Source organism: Ochlerotatus camptorhynchus, unplaced genomic scaffold, assembly GCF_037179485.1.
Source record: "Ochlerotatus camptorhynchus isolate MF236.1 unplaced genomic scaffold, CSIRO-AGI_Acam_v1.1 ptg000085l, whole genome shotgun sequence".
Classification (NCBI taxonomy): Eukaryota; Metazoa; Arthropoda; class Insecta; order Diptera; family Culicidae; genus Ochlerotatus; species Ochlerotatus camptorhynchus.
This window is the reverse complement of record NW_027040575.1, coordinates 5,626,561-5,648,289: the sequence shown is the minus strand read 5'-3', so window position 1 is coordinate 5,648,289 and position 21,729 is coordinate 5,626,561. Positions and strand designations below refer to the sequence as shown.

Genomic DNA, 21,729 nt, shown 5'->3' with positions numbered 1-21,729 from the left:
CTTTACTTCCCGTGATCAGATATGTGAAAAGGTGATGACAACAGATCTTAAAGAAAGCACATAGAAGCTCTCGTATTTTCATTGGAAAATACGAGAAGTACTTTACCGGCCTTCATGGAGCGAATTGCCTCGACAGAACTAAGACTCTCTGTAAAAATTGAAATTCGTTATAAATACCAATTCCAGCGAACGCCTTAGAAATCCATCTGTGAAGAACGATCTTACGGAATCAACTTGGCCAAACTTTGCAGCGAAAATTGACGGACAAATCATGGATCTGGGATTCAGCAAATCTCTTGCGTCATGGATAAATCAAAATTAACTGAATTGCCGAAATCGGAGAAGCATACACGATGAGGATTATGCTGTGAAGGGCTAACATCCTGTGTTATGTACACGTAGTACAATGAAATAAAACGAGTTTGAGGGTTCAGTTCAAGGAGCTTCTTGTTGTTTGAAGACCGGTTACGTATCCTTCGCGCCGCGTTCCACAGCGTATTCATCAACGTTTCGCGCGATAACCCATCCATGAATTGCCGATGATCGCTACATTGCTTATTGCACAACCGCGAACAAATAATTTTCCATTGGTGCTAGGGAAATACGGTGATGTAAAGTTTGTAATCCTGAAGAAATTTTCAGATGCCGTTGGCCTCGATATGCTGACAGGTGTACGGGAAATTTACATGGACGTAAAAAAGGATATTCCCAACTCACTGCATTTCCTTCAAAGTGTTTTTTATGTTACTTCATACGCGAAGTTAACGATTTTCAGAGTTGGTTGGAAATGCTAACATGAAGCTTTAGTGTGATGATTTATTAGCTAGATAATGATCTTTAGAAGAGGGTAGGTGGATAGTTCCGTTAGAGTACGGCAGTATGAAAATTGAATAGAAGTTGAAAATGAGCAAAGGGCCATTAAAGCGACAGTTTTTCAAGATAGACGCACATTTTTGCCTAGCCCGTACGATGTACGCGGGGACTTGAAGTATGTCTCCAAGTCCACAGGCAAAAATGTGCGTCCCTCTTGTTGCTCATAAACTGACTGCGGCTGTGGAATAGTTCTAGCGACGTTTTCATCACTACCTATCCACCTACCCTCTTCTAAAGATCATTCTCTAGCTAATAAATCATCACACTAAAGCTTCATGTTAGCATTTCCAACCAACTCTGCATTTCCTTATTCGGAAGGGGAGCAGATTCTACCAAGGGAACAGAAACATGTGTTTCCTTTGTAAGATGGAGGGGCATCGAATGAAATCCTGCCTCAAACGAAAGGAACGGAAGCAATCAGTATTGCAATAACAGGAAGAGGAAAACAAACAACGGAACGGAGAAGAAACCAGTGCCACTACACACACTGGTGTGGTGAATGGAAGTGCCTCGTCAATGAACAATGATAAAGGGACAGAGGAAGCGGTTGAACTGCTGGAAGAAGATATAGTGGAGAAGGATGTGCCGTCCCGCGATGCTGACAAGATCAATATAGACCTTAAAAAATTGTTATAGTTATTTGGCTTATTGACGTGTTATGGGGAATTGGTGGAATAGTTGTATCATTTGTGTTATCTTTTGTTTATGGTCTTTTTAATTAGGAAAGGAAGCAAGCTTCGCGTTAGTGAACTATACCGAGAAAGAGCGGATAAATGGCGTAGAGGAGGCCAAGCGGTGGGTGCTGCTGAAGGAAAAAACAATTGGAAGAACAAAAGTAGTCGCTTCTCAAGAACAGTAAAAGGAACTCATAAACATTGTCCCTCATTAATATTTATTGACATTAAAAAAATTACTGGTTTTCGGCTCCGTGGACCCCTTTAGGCTTTGAGCCTAACAAATAAACAAAAAACAAAAAAAAAATATCGCAATTTTATAGGGATATGAAGTTTTGAGCCAAAAAACTGATCGGTGGTTATTGCGCTATTGAATTTTGCAATTTTAAACTCATAGGTAAATAATTTCGCGCATACCCCGTAACGTGGGTAGATCACCTTTTCGTGGTACCGGAATGTAAGATCTACCATCGATTCCTAGTCCTGACTACTTCAAACTAGGGGAACAGGACTTTTCAGTAATCCAAGGAACACATCTTAGTTCTTGTTACTTTTTATGCCTTGTTGATAGTGACAAGACTCGGCTTTGCCCACCGAGGATGATCTTGAAACAAGGAAAACATTAGGTAGTTAGTCTTCATCTATGTGATTCCTAATCTTCTATTCGTTGTTCTCTAGTTTGAAGTGGTTAAGACTAGGGTTCTGATGCATGGTGTCATTCCTTCATTTTGTTGCTAAGGAATCCAATTTTGACAGAGGGGCGCGCCTTTGGAGGGTGTTTCAACACTCCGAAGGGTATAAATAGCGGGACCTTTCAATTACTGTCGGATCCTTGCATTTAGAATGACTGTAAAAAAATCGAATACTTCATCATTTCTCAATAGTGATTGAGTCATACGACATGCACTAAACTAAGGACAAGGGAAATACTACAATAGATCAAATTACTGGTCGCAGTGGTGTTAGGCCCCGAACAGAGGAAAAAAATTTCACGCATGAGATTTGAGTTTTTTAGTTTTTTGCAATGGGATTTTTTTTTTCAAAAAAAAGCATTTAATTCAATATCTCAAATGCCGCTCGATATGATAGGATTTTTTTTCTTTCCTTAATTTGTTTTCCGTCGATCTTGTTTTCCGTGCTGAGCACCAATGCTACCGACGCCAGGGAGGCAGCTCCCACACCTGGACCCTACCTATCGAACCATCAACTCATGAATCGGGGACCAACGGCTTTACTTTCCCTACTAGAAAGGCGTGATCAGAGATGTTATGCCTCAGAACATCTCGGTAGCGCCGACTGGGATTGAACCCAGGCCTGCTGACAAGAAATCAAGGTTGTGCACGGCACGGATCATTTTCGGGTAGTTTGAGGCAAAAATAAGGAATTTTACCCTATTTTTTAGTGCCTAAAATTGCATATAGTCCATTACTAATTTAAAAAAACCAGTTTCATTCAAGTTTGCAAATACTCATTTCAGCTAAAATAATGTTTTTCGGAATAATAAAATCAAAAGATGGTATGATGACATGTTTTACTTGTAACTCACAAGAAGAGGTTACACAGTATGCGTTTGAAACATAAAACCTGTAATTTTTGCTTTCTATGAGTCACAATCAGCGATTTGCTGATCGCTGAGTGAGTGAGTGAGTGAGTGTGTGAAAAATCGCTGATTGTGACTCTCATGAAGTGAAATAAACAGGATTAATATGTCAAACACATTCTTTGCCGCCTCTTCTTGTAAAGGGTGATACGGTTAAAATTTGGTCAATATCAACTTGACGTATTTCTTTCAATTTTGCATTTAAAAAACCTGAACACCCCTCATTTTGAAGGTGTGTGTGTGTAGAATGTTGCTCCTATTTTGATTTTGGAATTCACTCTTCAGTTGTCAAAATGCCGTCCAAGCAAGAAGAGCAGCGTATCAAAATTTTGCTCGCGCATCGTGAAAATCCGAGCTACTCGCACGCAAAGTTGGCAAAATCGCTAAAAGTTACAAATGTAATTAAAGTGTTTGGGGAACGTTTGTCGACAGCCAGGAAGTCTGGATCGGGGGGAAATCGAAAACCGGAAGCCGCTGAGACGACAAAGAGAGTTGCCGGTAGTTTCAAGCGAAACCCTAACCTCTCTCTCCGAGATGCCGCAAATAAGCTGGGTGTATCGTCTACAACCGTGCATCGAGCCAAAAAACGAGCCGGACTATCGACTTACAAGAAGGTAGTGACTCCAAATCGCGATGATAAACAAAATACGACGGCCAAAGCGCGATCCCGGAGGCTGTACACGACGATGCTGACGAAGTTTGACTGCGTGGTAATGGACGACGAAACCTACGTCAAAGCCGACTACAAGCAGCTTCCGGGACAGGAGTTTTATACGGCAAAAGGAAGGGGAAAGGTAGCAGATGTTTTCAAGCACATGAAACTGTCAAAGTTCGCAAAGAAATATCTGGTTTGACAAGCCATCTGTACCTGTGGATTGAAAAGCAGCATTTTCATAGCTTCCGGGACTATCAACCAAGAAATTTACGTGAAAGAGTGTTTGAATAAACGTCTGCTGCCTTTCCTGAAGAAACACGGTTGTTCCGTACTGTTTTGGCCGGATTTGGCATCTTGCCATTACGGTAAAAAGGCCATGGAGTGGTACGCCGCCAACAACGTGCAGGTGGTTCCCAAGGACAAGAACCCTCCCAACACGCCAGAGCTCCGCCCAATTGAGAAATACTGGGCTATTGTCAAGCGGAACCTAAAGAAGACCAAAAAAACTGCTAAGGGCGAGCAGCAGTTCAAGGCAAACTGGCTTTCTGCGGCGAAGAAGGTGGACAAGGTGGCTGTACAAAGTCTGATGGCAGGGGTCAAGCGTAAGGCCCGGCAATTCGGATTTGGAAAAGCGGAAGCCTAACTGAATATTTTTCCTGAATTTTATACTAATTGAACTTGAAAAAGAAATTTAATTTGATTTTTTAAATAAACGATTTCACCGATTTACACGCGTTTTCCCTTGACCAAATTTTGACCGTATCACCCTTTATCTTACCTATTCAAAATATGATCATAGCATCTGATTATTTCATAATTTAAAAAAAAAAAAACATTGTATTAGCTGAAAAGAGTATTTGCAACCTTGGTTTCATTTTAAGGCTAAGATTGTTATTCATAATCGTATGTATCAAATTGAAAATAGGACTTAAAATTCTTAATATTTGGTGCTACCATTTTCAGTAAAAACAATTAAAATATGTGAAAATAGTACACAACTCATTGAATCATACAATTTCTAAACGGTGCAAAAAAAAGTATCCTACTGTTGTTTTCATTCTGTACCTTTTATTTCACACCGGAGTAAAAGTGACGGCGAATGGAAACGAATGGAAGCCAATACAAACCACCCAAAAATGACAAATCAACAGCTTTATTGTCACTTAACGATTTCCAATTGAAAATGACTTTCTCGGGCCCTGGTAGGCTTTACAAATTGTATTACTATACTAGTTTACGCTTGCAAAAGGCCACAATAAACGGCCGAAACGTCGGACAATGCATAACTGACTGTTTGGATTACCCTAGACTGAGAAGTAATACAAAAGAAATCTCCCCACACACCAGTCGAACAACAAATTAAAAAAATCTTCTCTTTTTGGAATCTGATCTCGATTTGTATATCCAGAAGTCAAATCGATTATATATTCGAGTATATTGGCAAATATGGGCCCATACATAAATTCAGCAATCGGCTAAATTTTCAATAGCGACCAAAAATATCCATTAGTACCGTCAATGACGCGTTCATCTAGATAAAATTGAAAATTGCAGATTTTTTGCGATGGACCCATATGTTCAAATCAAATCAATAGACAACTCTATGGCAGAGGTCTTGCTGATGTCTGAATCCGTCTTCCACAGTATATTGTAACAATTGTATACCGACTGAAAGATGAAACTAATGAAAATTACACGAGCCAAAATTAATTTTTGACTCAATGGATGGTACATAAATGAATATGTCATGTAAAATCAAGTGCTCCAAAGCCGAATACTATGACTATCTACGAAAAGTATGATCGATTGAGATAGTTTTGCGACTTTTATGATTTCATTTGACGTGAAATAATGACGTTCGTATGTGTTGCTCTCAGATCGCCGAAATTTACATGAGTTTTTCGTACCGTGCATACATCTGATATTCCAATCATAGCAAATTAGCAAAGCATAAGTATACCTACCGGTGATTGCACTGCTGACAGGCGAAGCATTCTAAATGGTAGACGTTGTTTTTGGCACGCATCACCATTTCGAACGCCGGTATCACCTTGTTGCACGCGGCACAGTACCCGGTAGTGCCGAACAGTCTGAGATAGTCTCGCTTACACAGTATTAGGTTTGCTTTAGTATACAGGGTAGAGCCGACCTCACCGAGCCGGCAATCACAGCAGCCGCACTTGAGGCAATCCTCGTGCCAGAACAGGTCCAAGGCTTTCAGCAGGAATCGCTCGGTGATACGTTTCCCGCAGCCAGCGCAGTCCTTGGCCATCCCAGTGCTGCTGATGAGATTCGGGGTGGACGAGACCGATGATTGGATTGCCGGTGCGTTCTGTGTAACTGTCGTGTGTCCCATAGCAGTAACACTGGCGGCGTTGAGGGTCCTTGTTGCCTGTACATTGACTGTGTGATCGTTGATCGGTTCCACTGGAAACAAGGAAAGAGGATAGGTGATTAGAGAATAATTCAAGATGTTGCTCTAGACATATGATTTCAACAGGTTCATATGAACAACAGAAAATTCGATCGTAAAAGTTATAATTTAATATGATCGGTAAATGTACAGTCCATACAAATGTCAATTCAATCTATTCACACGCATCGAAGTATCTGTTTTCTCTCTTTCTGCCGAGGCACCCGCCATTTCCCATGCGATAGATTTATCCCCAATTTCAATCAACCAATTCCATTATTATTTGAATCATCCTAGTTACCCTTTCCATATTGACGGGTCATTCTCCTTCTGTATCCCATTTTTGTTCTCTTTCACAAACTACGCCACATCAGCAAACGCTCATGTAGACGGGTAGTGCGACGGCGGTGTGACAATATTAGACTTTTAATATGTAATTTGATTTCATGCGAACTTGAATCTTGAATGATTTGGGCATCGGTAAAGCACCTAGAAATCATCCATAGTTCTTCTTCTTCGTCTTCGTCTTCTTCTCAGTAATGTATTATTATTTTCCTCAAAAATCATCCAAATGAGAAACATCGTTACTCGCATACGTTACGTGCGCCAGTGTACGACAACCACTTCCAACTGAGGCACACGGCCACACATCACATCGACGACGACGGTACATCCTTTTTTTCCTTTCTTCATTTCCGACTTTCAACTCCTTCCTTTTCTGGATGATTGGGCCATAAACTTTTTTCCCATTTTCAATTTTCCCACCCATCGGATATGGATACCCTACAATACGTTTAAGGTAGGGTACGACAGGGTACTATGCGCCAGTGGACAAAATGGCATTTCGTGGGTTTCAAGTGAGTTAATGAAGTTCATTAAGGGGTTTCTTAGAGTGGGAAGATTAAAATACCATTGACAAAAGCGGCAAAGTGTCGCTCTGTCCACTGGTGCGTTTTGAGCTGTCCTCCCCTACAGATGCACCAAGGCAACATTTGATTGTGTATTGCCGGATGGACGAAGGAATTCGCTCCGTCGCCATGTCTAGGTACACTTCCAATAGTCGCGAGGAGTGTTTTTGGAAATAGGAAAATTCCTTTGAATCCGCCAGCCCGCAGTGTCCGACTATGTTTTCGCCCGTACGGGGTGGGAAAGAGGTAGCAGACAAGATTAATGAATCTAGGTATCGTGACGACTGGACTGGTTGATTAAGGCAGGTGCAGACTCGGAAATTGCATTGAGGAAGCATTTATTTATTGAAATATATTGAAGGAATGTTATTGTTTAGATACACAATCCACTAAGCTATCAGTTTATCTGAGATCGAAAATCTCCATCAGCTCATCTAACAAGTGGCATCTATGTCCCACACTTGGATGCAGCTCGCTCAAGTAGATGGTGGGTACTTATCCGCTTTGCAATTCTATTTTTGCCGACTCTCTACTTTTCCTGCACTCCCTGTACATTCTCCCGCTTCCTCACGCGGACGTTCTTAATTACAAAATTTCCTTCTTAACTCAAGCCGAAGGTCGTAGTTAGTAGCTTCTGAAATCATTTAATTAAAATCCCGTCATGCAGATGTTGATTTTAGCAGTGTAGTCGTTTCTATAATTATTATTGAGAAAAGTAATTAGCATTAATTGCATCTCAAGCAATGAATAAGTAATTAGATAGCGAGAATATTTTGTATTCATTAATTAACATCTTATATGATGGCGAAGACGACGACAACGACGACGATGACAGCGATGTGGAAGTTTGCGCCAGAAGAAGCGCATTGCACACGTTATTTTCTTGCATCGCTGTCTTCGTTTCTGCTCTGGCTCTCATTAGGAACCGCACTCGTATTTCAGTTCTTCTTTGAATATAGTCAGGTGGTTCCTACCTAATAATACGTGTTGCAGAATTGGAATGAGTGCTAAGGATAAAGTTGGTCGTTTCCGCTTCAGAAATTCATCCTGTATTTTTTTTAGTCAATATTTTCGTAGATTGACACTCATTCGGTCTACGGTCATGGGATTAACCCGTAAAAGCCCGTGACAAACTTTTTATTTTCAAAAAAATTGTATCTCAGTGATTCCATTGCAAGAATGTGTTGGCACGGGCGTGTTTTTTCAATCTTTATCATATATCTTACTTATCATTGCAACAACTATTGATTGTTTTCGTGGAACTCTTGAAAATGATAGAGAATAATCATAAGACTCCATGCCTACCTTGGAACCGGTTCTGGATATTCCGGATTATGGATCCATATGGTCAAATTTATTATCTATCATAACCATATCAAGCGACATATCAAATCACTTCTACTCGACGAAATATGACCAAACTCCTGGAACGGATTTCATGGAACATTCCTCCTCGCAGATTTCGTAACTCCCTGTTACTGGCAATTACATTCCACAGAACTAACTTTTGATTCATCAACTTTTTTTAATTCCTGTCTGCGTTCCTTTAATGATGTTTGTAACGAATTTGATTTTACTGGAGTAATGGAGTAAAACGTTTATTCTTTTCCTTGAATTGTTTTCCGTCGATCTTGTTTTCCGTGCTGAGCACCAATGCTACCGACGCCAGGGAGGCAGCTTCCGCACCTGGACCCATCAACTCATGAACCGGGGACCAACGGCTTTACTTCCCTTCCGAAGGAAGGCGTGATCAGAGATGTTATGCCTCAGAACATCACGGCGGCACCAACTGGGATTGAACCCAGGCCTACTGACTGGGGTGAGAGGTAATCACGCTTACCACTACACCACCAGCGCCGCTAATAAGAAGTTTAGATTAAACAAGTTTTACTTTTAAGTAATCAGTCTGTACGACGTAGTCGAAGACGGTGTGCAATAAATAAATAAATTAATAAATAAATTAATAAATAAGAGAGACTGCTCCCAAGTAACCAAAAGTTCTGATAAAAGGCTATTTGTGGCTTAAGCAGCTTGGTTGAGGGTGGTCTATAGAATTCTAAGGAGCCTCATTTTTAAGTCGTTATAAGAACTTGAAAGTTCCGGTACCATAATTGAAGAGCATTCTAAGCAGCCTCTGACGGAACTTGAACGGAACTTTAAGAAAATAAATTAAAAAAGGTTTTTGTCCTCTACACTAAATTCTATATTAAGTTCGCAATTTTATGAAAGTTTTTCCTAAAGACAGGTATTTATTGTGTATTCATTTATCAGCATTAGTAGTAGTAACGTGGTTAACGTAGTAGTTTGAAGAATTAAACCCAGTCCTTCTGCGTGAGAGCCTCAGCACGTCGTCATCTGAAATATATTAAAATGAGCTGTTGTCCCGCCTATTGTTGGAGTTTTCTGAGCCAGCTGACTGACTTGAATACGAAACACAACACCTTGATGAATTTTAAGTTGGTGTTCACCCGCATGGTATTCCATCACACTTGAGGGCGCAGTGGTTAGCAATCGTAGATCGCATGCCGAATACACGGGTTCGAGTCCAGGAAATTACTTTTTATTTTTTTTATGTTTGGATTTATTAGGGCCACTGATCATTTCATATTTATGTACATTAAATTTTGTTACTAATAAAGACTTGTGCGAATTGCTTCATGTGGCTTGAAAGTTCTGTCGGAACTTTATTTGAACTTTATGGAACTTGAAAGTTCTGTCAGAACTTTATCTGAACTTTATGGAACTTGAATGTTCTGTCGGAACTTTATTTGAACTTTATGGAACTTGAAAGTTCTGTGATAGGCCGTATGATGGGTTTCAGCTTATGAATGATTTTAGATATTTCCCAGAAGGAAGCTGGAGCATGACCAAGGTGTGTCCGCGTGGTTTTCAATTTGACCACCGATGATTTTGAAAAGCTAATCTTGCCTGCAAATGATCTTTGATGAATCATGGTGAATTTTGGCTCAGCTCAGCTTCTGGTAGCTCTGTAGCAAGCATTTTGCCGGTTCTCAACTTAGTGTTATAGATGCAAATCCACAGTTACTAATTGAGAGCTTTGTATGTCAACCACTGCATGACTTTGTATAATGTGTGGCAAGTCCAATGATACTGCCCAGAAGACAAATTCAAACTCAAAACATTCGAGGGGAATCTTCCGAGTTTGAAATTTTCATGACTTCCGCGGACCGGGAATCGAACACGCAGGTTTGATAAAATATCGTGCTTTTACGGATTAGGTAATCTACAACTTCTCCCACTCCCTACCTAACCCAAGATAAGTATGTATAAGTTAGAGCAAGTATGGTCTAGGACAAACAATGTGAGCACCAATGATGTAGATTTTGAATGTTAATGTGATTTAATGCATCGCATGATGAGTTTTACATGAAGTCCGTGGGGGCCCGAACATGGCCGGATATTAGCAATATGGTCCAGAGTACTTATGACTGGCATTGAACTTGCTGTCGAGTTCTTAAATGATTTAATGTGTCGCATGATAGGTTTTGGCGTTGGTCAGAATCATCCCCTAGGGCACCCTGAGCATTTTCAGGTGTGGTCAAAGTGGACCATGTGGCCATCAATCACCTTCGTTTTGAATTCTTATGTGATTTTGTTGTGTCGTGCTTCAAGTCAAATTCTGAACACTTCATCTTGGGTAGCCGGAACTTGTTCAGATGGTACAGGTATATTGTCTAAGGTACACAGTTAAAAAAAGTTGTGTAGATTTCCGTTACTATGATGCACATAAAAAGAGCCGTCATATATCATACAAGTTTACGTTATAGATCTTGTAAAATAATGGGAAATGTCATGAAATATTCCAAACATTGTATGCAAGTGTCCAACTTTGTAAGCAATCATTCCAGCAAGTTGCTAGATTACGTGAAAGGGAAGTTTACATGCATGGATGTTTACATCACCACTAAAATTCAGAATGAAAATGAATACAATTGAACTTCACACTTAGAAAAAAATCATGTTAATTTAGGTGCTCTCAGACTGACATATACGAGCGTCAATTTTGACATAAAATTGAGTCATACCAGAAGCGAAATTCAACTCAATCAAACGTACTTTTCGACAAGTAACGAACTTTTCAGTCTCGGAACACTTAATTTTCCATGTTATATTTGTTGACGTCTGATCCTTTATGTCACAGATGGATTCCGTCCCGTGTAAAATTAGTTATTTCTAAGTGTGTTGTTTTTGAATTCTCATGTGATTTATTGTTCAATTCTTAAGTCATAAATGTGAGTTTTGGTGCTCTGGGAACTCTATTTCATTACACAGATAATTTGTTTTTGTAATTTCAGTAAAAAATATTGCCGGGAGCTCGGCTGTGCAAATCTCGGCTAAAATGGCTGAGATCAGAAATAATAATAATAAACATGCGCACATGCATGTAAAATTTAATGCAAATGAATGTATTATTGAATAGTTTTTGATCTAATTTCCGTCCTACTAAGCAGAACCCGCGCTTTACCTCTCTTTTCTGAACGAGTTTAAACAAAAAATGGAATATTTCTGTCAAAGATGACTTCTAAATTCATTCACCTTTCCATACGTATCGTTATACGTATACGTATTCGTTGGGGCCTCCCTTAGCTCAGTCGGTAAAGGCGCAGCTACAAAGCAAGACCATGCTGGAGGTGGCTGGGTTCGATTCCCGGTCGGTCTAGGAATTTTTCGGGTTGGAAAATTTCTCGACTTCCCTGGGCATAGAAGTATGATTGGACTTGCCTTGCCACACAGTTATACCAATGCAAAAATGGTACAGGCATCGAAAGCTCTCAATTAATAACTGTGGAAGTGCATCTAGAACACTAAGTTGAGAGCACGCAATAAGCTCTTATGCGATATGCAATGAGCTTGAAATGCGAAGAAGAAGAAGAAGAATGGATTTGATAAAGAGTCACACATTGTTGAGATATTGTTTAAAATCCAACACTGCTTCTTGATTCTAAATTCGTTCTACGAGTTTCAATTTCGTCCTAACTCATTGAAACGTCATTAGATTTTCTTCGTCCTACGGATAAACGTAGAAAAAGAGGATTCGCTAGGAGCGCTTCTTTTGTTTTGAGAACAATGAGCGTAAATATTCATACAATGCGCTCTAACTGGATTTATGTTGTAGCTAATGAACTTACGCATTAGAACAAACCTATTATTGATTTGTGAAATCATTGATATTATTGATCTTTTCTGATCGATAGAACGGAAATGGGCGATTACGACGAAGTAGTGCTCTACCCTACTTGTATTTAAAATTAATGTTTTGTCATTGTATGTTTCAACTAAGGGCAGAAAATAAATAAATGTACCAAATGTAAATTTATGAAGTTTTTGCTGTGACCATTGAACTTTGAATTCTCATTTGATTTGAGGTGTAGAATGCTCTCAATTAAGGTGAAAGTTTATGCTTTTCCGTTGATACTGAATACACATCCGTTCAAACCACACCCAAATTCAAAATGTACCAACACAAACAAGCATTGAAAATTAGGAAAATGAGAAGTATCGAAACCGTATTCGTAAACACAATATTCTTGTATAATTATAATAATTCTACTACTGAAATGACAACTTCAATTCAAAGATTCCATGTTCAGGGAAGTCCTACTAATGCTCAGGGAAGTCTTGCCGTAGTTCAGGGAAGGCCTGTCGAACTTCAGCGAAGTTCTGATGAAGTTCAGGGAAGCCCTGCCGAAGTTCAGGAAAGTTCTTCCGAAGTTCAGGGAAATCTTGCCGAAGTTCAGGGAAGTCCTGCTAGAGTGCAGGGAAATACTGCGGAAATTCAGAGAAGTTCTGCCGTAGATCAGGAAAGTCCTTCCGAAGTTCAGGGAAGTCTTGCCGAAGTTCAGGGAAGTCCTGCTGAAGTTCAGAGAAATCCTGCCGAAGTTCAGAGAACTCCTGCCGAAGATTAGATTTTTCAACTGGTACGTATGGAGATTTCTTTTATATGGCTTTCTCAGTCTTGGGTAATCCAAACAGGGATAGCAAAACTGACTGTTTGGAAGCTCAGGGAAGTCTTGCCAAAGTTCAGGGAACTCCTGCTGAAGTTCAGCGAAGTCCTGCCGAAGTTCAGATAAGTTCAAGGAAGGGCTGCTGAAGTTCAGGGAAGTCCTTTCATTTCAATTCTTGGAAATCAGGGAAGTCGTGATGAAGTTCAGGGAACTCATGCCGAAGTTCAGGGAAGGCCTGCTGAACCTCAGGGAAGTCCTGCGGTAGTTCAAGGAAGGCCTGTCAAAGTTCAGCGAACTCCTGCTGAAGTTCAGTGAAGTCCCGCCGAACTTCAGAGAAGTTCTGCTGAAGTTCAGGGGAGTTCTGCTGAAGTTCAGGGGAGTTCTGCCGAAGTTCAGGGAAGTTCTGCTGAAGTTCAGGGAATTATCTAATTATCTTTAAAAATACCAAGATGTATCAAAATACCTTCGTCAAAAAGGCTAAAAATTTTAAAAAATATACTCAAATACTTGTGAAACAACTTGTTAAATTTCAAGATCAAATTGGTTAAAAAAATATTTTTTTGATCAATGGCAAAGGTGGATGATTTCTACAATATTTGAAGATATAGGGTAAATTATGGCTTTGGCACCCATTGACTGTTTTCGGCAACCGAAATTGAAACGTTTATTTCACTGTATTTTCCCATCCAAACTCTTCACTGAATGTATTAAGCCGATTCCTTACCTTTTCAGCTTCAATCTGATTACATTTTTACGACTGTTCAATCCTGTTCTGCCATATTTTTCTTTAAATGAAATATAAACACTACAAAATACGGCTGATTTCGAGTTGCCGATAATAGAACAGCTGGTTAACACGCAGTTCAAATGGAAAGGGTGCCGAAGAAAAAGAGACTGCCGACAATAGTCACACTCACCTGAGAAGTTTGGAGCGTTGTAAAAACATGTTCAACCCGTTTTGATCAATTCTGTCGATTGGAATTGGTAGAACAGCAAGCAGCAGATAAATGTCAACAAACAAACCTGCCATGTATGTGTGTGACGCTGAGAAATCGCTAATAGAAGTTCAGACGCTGCTTATTTAGATTGACGAGAATACGTAAATTCCCCTAGTTCAATTGCAGTGATCTAATTATCTTTAAAAATACCAAGATATAACAGAAAACCTTCATCAAATAGGCAGAAATTTTCACAGAATATCCTCAAATACAAAATATTATTGCACATATACATGCAAAAGCCAGTTGATTTCTTTAGAAAATGAAATCTAATGCTTGGAATTGCGTTACAAAAAATGGTTTGCATTGAAATAATGCATTTTACAGGTATATTGTCTTCAGAGGAAATGTTCCTAACAATATTTTGAAACGATCTACGGGAGTGAAATATGTCCTTTCATACGAAATACTTGTGTAATTGATGAGCGAAGTTAGCGACCACAATGATTGTGGTCCTAAAATTGAACTTCAAAAATGCTTTTCAGAAAATTTAAACAATATACCAACCTTGTAAAAATTGCTAGAGATAGAAATTTTAGTTCTTCAATTTGGCAGGAAAGAGTTTTTTTTTCGATTGAGCGCTGCGTTTTGTAAAAAATCGATGAAGTCATCCGATTCACTTTCACCTTAATAACTATGCACAGTGTGTGTGTCATCCTCTATCCCTCACCCAGCCAGGGGTGTTGGACTAGTAGAACTGCGAATAATTTGATCAAATCTCATGCTCATTATGTTGTGAAGACTAGTACTTCAAAAAGGGTAACTTTTGAGGCAAGACAGGGTGTCCTCAATAAGTTAAGGGAACAGGATGTACTAGATATCCACAACAGGTACAGCAAAACATCACATAGACGCCCTTATTCACACTTACTACTCAGGGGGTAGAAGGTCAAGAAGAGCCACCGCCGCCAACTAAAGCTTGAAACGGGTACCTGGGACTTCCACGATATACCCGCGGAAATGGTCAGCAGACGATGCCCTGTTTGTATTTAGTATGTAATATGTTTTATTTGGATAAAATAAATGTTTGAAGCCATGCTTTACATAATTTGCATCACCAAAAATACATTTTTCAACATTCTTCAACTGGAACATATTCACCAAATTAATATATCCGGGAGTGCATTCCCGATGCTTCCACGCATATTTTTCTCTAGTTATTTTTAAATAATTCCTCCTCCAGCGATTCCAACCACACAATAACTAAATATCACTTTTCTTTTTCAAGTCACTCTGTGCAGACAAGCAATGCACTTCGCAAAAACCTAACAATAGATCAGCGCGGTCGAGTCACACCGGCAAAAAAGGGAAGCGATAGTACACCAGGTAAGGCACCTACGCAACAGGGGGAAACATCAGAACAAACCATTCCAAATCAAATTATCGCGCCTGGGACACAAAGCTGTTCAAATGCGAGCACCGAAAAACTACACGCCATCACAAAGACAGCCCGAGCTCAAACAAAATAAAATAAAATAAAAGTACGCAGCGAACAAAAACAACCGTTCTCGAACAATTCTCAAAGTCTCAATCAATAACTATGGACAGGCATGGAAAATCATTTACATTCATTTCGTGCATTCATTTACATTCATATACATTCATTTTCTTCTAACTTTTATATCAACTAAATTCTGTTTAATAATATATGAAGCTTTTGTAGGTTTTGTTATTAGATACAGCTTTTGTCTAAAACTCAAATATGTATCTCCAGTAAACTGTAATTTACATTCACCGAACAATAATTATGTTGTAAATGAATGCACGATATGAATGTAAATGATTTTCCATGCCTGTCTATGCAAATATCAAATTGATTGATAAGAATAAGAAGAAGTAATTTAATCAGCTATTTTTTTACAATCTTTTTTTCATTTGACCAAATAGCAAGTTCCAGAGAAGCACCAGTACTGTCAGAACACTAAGAGCTACAGGTAGTCCGATCTGAAAACCCCTATTGTAATAAAATGTGCTTTACATCCTTACAGCTTGTTGCGAATTGTGTCTAGACTAACCACAATAAGAGGGGCACATTCCCCCTCTTGACCCAGGGTTTACGTTGCATTAATTTACCGAAATAATGACAATAAATTAACAGTAAGCGGTGAAGGGAGATTAATGTCAACCTTACGGTATGTTTCTTTGCTTCATCTCCAATATTTTGTAACAATTCTGAATAAAAATAAACGCTGTTTTCTAGAACTCGGCGCATCCTGAAGTTCATCATCGAATTAGTGCCAGTGTTTTGCTAGCTCATCACATTATTTCCTATAGGTATTGATTTGCCAACTTTTCGCTGACTGCATTCATCCATTCCATATCGGTAGTTGACATTTATGACACCACCCGACAAATGTGCCCTCTTGTCCGCTTCACTGCGGCGTTGATGCCGTCTCTGCCTCGACGGATATAAAGAGGCACGAAGAAAGTGGAAAAATTCACCCAGAACGAAATTGCCAACATTTCATCTAAAACAATATTAAATCATAAATTTTACAGCTGCACGTTAGTCTTATTGCTGCGCTGCAGATCTTCGTTAGAGGCACATATAGTGTAAATACTAAATAGAAATATGTCTGGATTTTGGCTTCAATTTGTTGTCCTTCCCTGGTTTCTGAGTTATATCGACTCAGTCAGCAGATGTGCGACACGGGTTGGTCTCCCCTCGAAAGGGCGAAAGGGAGGCTGTTCCATATTTTTTCAGCTGATTTGAACTAACACATGATATCGCCTCACTCCGACACAGGCGAAATCATGCTGTTGTACACCGAGGATAATAAAAAAGATGAAATAAATCAATCCAATATTTAATTTTATTTATTAAATTTTGTTGGACTTCGGTGGTTGTTTCCCCTCCGACGATGGAAGCTTTTTGTCCCCGAAATCAGAATCCATATCACTTCACATCACACATGGATCGCTGATTACAGTTCTCATCATTTGGTTTTTGCCTCGTTAGGTCCGTTTGATTTTTTTATGAGATATTTTTTTTGCACCCTGTCCCCCGGATGGACGGCTGAAATGTGCTCTTTCCTCTGGGACGTAAATAAAATTCAAATATTATATTAAAAATATTTATATTAAAATCAAATAATGCGTTTCGCGCGTAGTTGAAAAAAAAAATCATTAACTGAAGCACACCAATATCATTGGGATTCCGCTTGGATACATGAGGGATCTGATGTTGGTTTTTTTATCTTCTATTTTAATTTTCCATTCTCAGGAAAAAATGGATCTGTTTAGTTTGACGGAAGAGTTTGCGCGAGGAATAATTTTAGTTTAACAAAATACATTTCCACAGCATGCCAATATTTTGTGAGCATGATAAATTGTATTTAATTGTAGCATGATCCTTCAGGGTTTCAAAGACTGATTAAAAATATTTCGTATATTTGCAAAATCATCTTTTATAAAATGAGCCATCTGGACTCAGACGTAAAGTGTCATTTGAATACTCATTTCCTTTCTTTTAAACTTTTTAAAAGTTCATCGACTCCATGGCATTAATGCGTAATGCTCGGGAGCTCATAATTTGATTAATTCTAGACCCTCTTAGGATTTTGAGCTCTACCAGACATTAATTTGTTTTTTTTTTCACATGTTTCAGAACCCTTCATATTTTTCTTAATATGGGAGATGGCAGTGTGGCACTTGTGTCTTTTCCTTTGAGCAAACATTTTCTTACCAATTAAAAACTCAGCACATCACACCACCACCGTCATCGCGCGTATTCATGGCTGAGCATATGCGAACACTTGACAGTCATCCCTAATTAACACAATTTGCTCACCTCCAGTCTCCTGATTCGAGACTAAAGAACCAGATGTGCTCTCAGAGGTGGGCGAAAATATGGACGAGGGAAAACTCTTAGGATCTCCGAGATCTAGCTCAGCGATGAAATTAGCATGTGTGAATTAAAAAAGGAAAATAAATTAAATCGTTTTCTCACGCTGACGTCTACTTCAGTAGCGATGGCGCTGCGCTGTGCATAATGTTGTACTTATTTTTGCTACTTCGCTGATGTCGTTTGGGAAAACATACAGAAATGTAATCTTGACTTTGAATTATGATGTTTATGTATGTACACTAAGGCACTGTTCCAGAGTGGGTTATGATGCGTGATACACAATTTAATTAGGATTTGAAAAGGTGACATCATCATTATAATCATAGATACGTAGAATGATTTGTGGATATATACTACCATGCGAACAGAAATATTTCGAACTACTGTCGCTTGTAGTTTGATAAAAAACTGGTATTGTCGAGCATATAAAGCAATTAGCACAGCTGGGAATTTTGTAGCTGAAATATTAACGTAGATGAGAATCAATCAATGCAGATTGGATTTTTCATAATGTTCTTGTAGAAATTTGTGAAGCCTCTTGTGAACGATTCAATCATAAATTTTGCGCTACTTTCCCTAATATAAATAACCATAAGAAACATTTGTGGAATGGTTCTACCATAAGGCTACCGTTCGTTTATGGTTTAGTTTATTAGGGTTCAAACCTTGCATCCCAATTTTTCCATATTAAATGCACACATTATCACTAACTGTAGGTATGACAGAAGGTTTTGATCTTTGGAATTGTTTGCAAAAGTGCCAGGTCGTTTTCGTTGTCGTTGTATTCGATCACAAAATGAACCTGTTGGATCTTCGAACCATCATATGTGTTGGATCATCAAAAGCATATAGCTATATCTAATGCCAAGATGATCTTATGCGTCTTGATAAAATCTTGATCTTGATAAAATCCCGATAGTTAGAGGAGGTTAGAGGTATTGACCCGTTCATGTGTTAGAATCAAAGAAACACAAATGTTAGACATTACTAACAAATGACTACCAAGATCAGAAATGAAAAGCTATATTCCGTAACGATTTGGGTTTGTGGTCTCTAGACCCTCTGTAATCCAAACTATTGTGCCGTCAAGTTTAACTTTACTGGAGGCACGAAGGTTGCTGTGGCGAGTTCCTCGGTATCAAGTGTTCCGAATGAGCTTTATCAGATCCTCGACGACGTACGGCTCTGATATTTTCCTCTTAAAACATCAGATCAATATACTATTCCAACTTCCCTGACGAATAGTGTTCATAAATGTGTGTACAAGATATCGTTCTTAATTGGACGTTCGAGTTCTGTCACCAGGGTGAAATTAACTGGCATAAGTGCCCTCCCTTAGCTCAGTCGGTAAAGGCACAGCTACAAAGCAAGACCATGCTGGAGGTGGTTGGGTTCGATTCCCGGTCCGGTCTAGGAATTTTTCGGCTTCCCTGGGCATAGAGTATGATTGTGATTGTGATCATTCCATAACGAACCACCTTTGCGTTCGGACGCGCTTTAGCAGCGCTCTTGTATATACTTTTAAATATCCAAACAATTTTTTTATCATATTTTAAAAACTGACCCGCGCGAACTCCGTGTTTATTTTAAACGTTTTTTTTTATCATCCGACGCGAGTGCAATGAAGTGCGGAATAGTGAATTGCGTGCAAAAAGACAATCGCTTTCTATGGCGCTGCCATGGCACCTGCAACCGGACCTTTCACGCAGGTTGTGTTGGTGCACAGCGAAATCATGAAGACATTCTTCGGACCTTCATGCTGCCTTTGTGCCAAGACTGCCAGGATAAGTTCATAAATGAACTTAATCTGAAGGAACTGTCTACAACATTGAATGGCATCAAAGAAAACATTGGCAATACTTTGGAAGCAAATCACAAATTGCTTACTAACTTCAAAAACCTCAGTGCGACGCATGACGCAGTGCTTGAACACATTGAAGAAATGATTGACAATATTAAGCGTAGCATGTCGACCGTCACCAGCAGCAACAAACTTATTGCGGTTGAAATGAAAAATGCAATTTCATCAATTCTGGACACACCTTCGGCGGACACCTGCACAGCTGTAAAAGCGGCAGCCAAATCAGCGGCAACAGCAGCAGTAGCGGCAATAACAACAACAACAACGCACTCAATTAACCAACTACCTGCAATAATTTCCACACTCAAGAATGAGTTAGCGGACTCCCAAAGTACTCTAGCATGTGAAATAAAATCTCACCTAGAAGAAATGGCAAAATCTCTTTCAACACCAGCCGTCATCATTTCCAAGAATTACACAATTGACGAACCAGCCCCCAGCTGGCGAATCTTGGGAAATAAAAAAGTATGGAAGCGTGACTGGACAGAATATGACGCCAAGCAACATTCCCGCCGTCTCCAGGAAAAAAACGAGGAAAAAGCCAGACTTAGGCGCAAAAAACGAGAAAAGAAACCAGGTAACAACCCCCACAACAATACCAACAAAAACAGCGGCAGTAACAACTACACTATTGGCAATTGCAACAATAACAACAACAACAACAACAACAACAACAACAACAACAACAACAACAACAACAACAACAACAACAACAACAACAACAACAACAACAACAACAACAACAACAACAACAACAACAACAACAACAACAACAACAACAACAACAACAACAACAACAACAACAACAACAACAACAACAACAACAACAACAACAACAACAACACCAACGACAACAACAACAACAGCAACAACAACAACTACAACTACAACAATAACAACAACAACAGCAATAACAACAACATCAACAACAACAGGACCCGAAGCAGCCATCTCTACAACAGCACTGCATTACCTTTGGATAAAGAACTTTTGGCTGCTGCACGAATACAATTTTCTCGGCCACCCAAAGAAAGCGGACTAAATTTCATTAATTTCGAAAAAGGGGAAACTATTAACCCTTATCGAACTGAAAAACCAACTGAGCGAGAACACCCTCCTCTTCTGGACCCCATGCGTCCGCCAATAGTGAGACTTACTGAACAGTCCGTAACTGGCGACCAACGCTTCCTGAAGGCCCGTCTAAGGGACCCGAAAATTATGGACATTGTTCGGACCTACCTCTCCTTCCTGCATGACCAGCCATCATCAACATGTATTCGCGGAATCACCAAAACCAGTGCTATTCTAATGCTAGCAGCTGAAGGACTACCAAAAGACAGAAATCTCCTGCACGAAATTTTCCTGGACGTCCATGAAGAACTTGGAATTACTCGAAACGACGCCTTGGCAGACCTGCAATCCTACCGTACATTCCTGTCCAGTGAACGCACGCAACGGCTACAATCTACTAGGGAGGCCGCCCTCAAATTTTACAATCCTGTAAATTTTCAACGCCGCTGACGCACCTTGAGGAAGACTCATTATTTCTATATAACGATGCTCGGCATGAGACTGAGGTAACTAATAATAACAATGACCATACTTTATCAACCGACGTATTTCCAACAATTTCTTCACACAGACAGAATGCGACTGAAATTTTGATTTATTGTCAAAATTTCAATCGCATGAAAAGCCCAGCTAAAATGAAGGAAATTTATCAACATTTATTATGCTCATCCTTTTCGGTCATTCTGGCAACTGAAACAAGCTGGGACGAAAGCGTAAAAAGTGAAGAAATCTTTGGAAATGCCTTTAATGTATTCAGAGACGACAGAAATTTTCATGCAACTCAGAAGAAGTCAGGCGGTGGAGTCCTTATAGCTCTTGCGACCTCAGAACTCATCATTACACCAAAATTTACAGAATTTGAG

The 21,729-nt window shown here is 39.4% G+C and overlaps 1 protein-coding gene across 2 annotated transcripts in view; it reads right to left on the bottom strand.

Moving 5' to 3' along the window:
• The window catches only part of LOC135698388 (LIM/homeobox protein Lhx8-like), a 295,919-nt gene that overhangs the window by 44,813 nt on the left and 229,377 nt on the right, over positions 1-21,729 (bottom strand). For both annotated transcript variants that reach the window (XM_065218352.1, XM_065218353.1), the window contains exon 4: positions 5,767-6,229. In XM_065218352.1, coding sequence (XP_065074424.1) covers positions 5,767-6,229 — 463 coding nt within the window. The remainder of the gene's footprint in view (positions 1-5,766; positions 6,230-21,729) is intronic.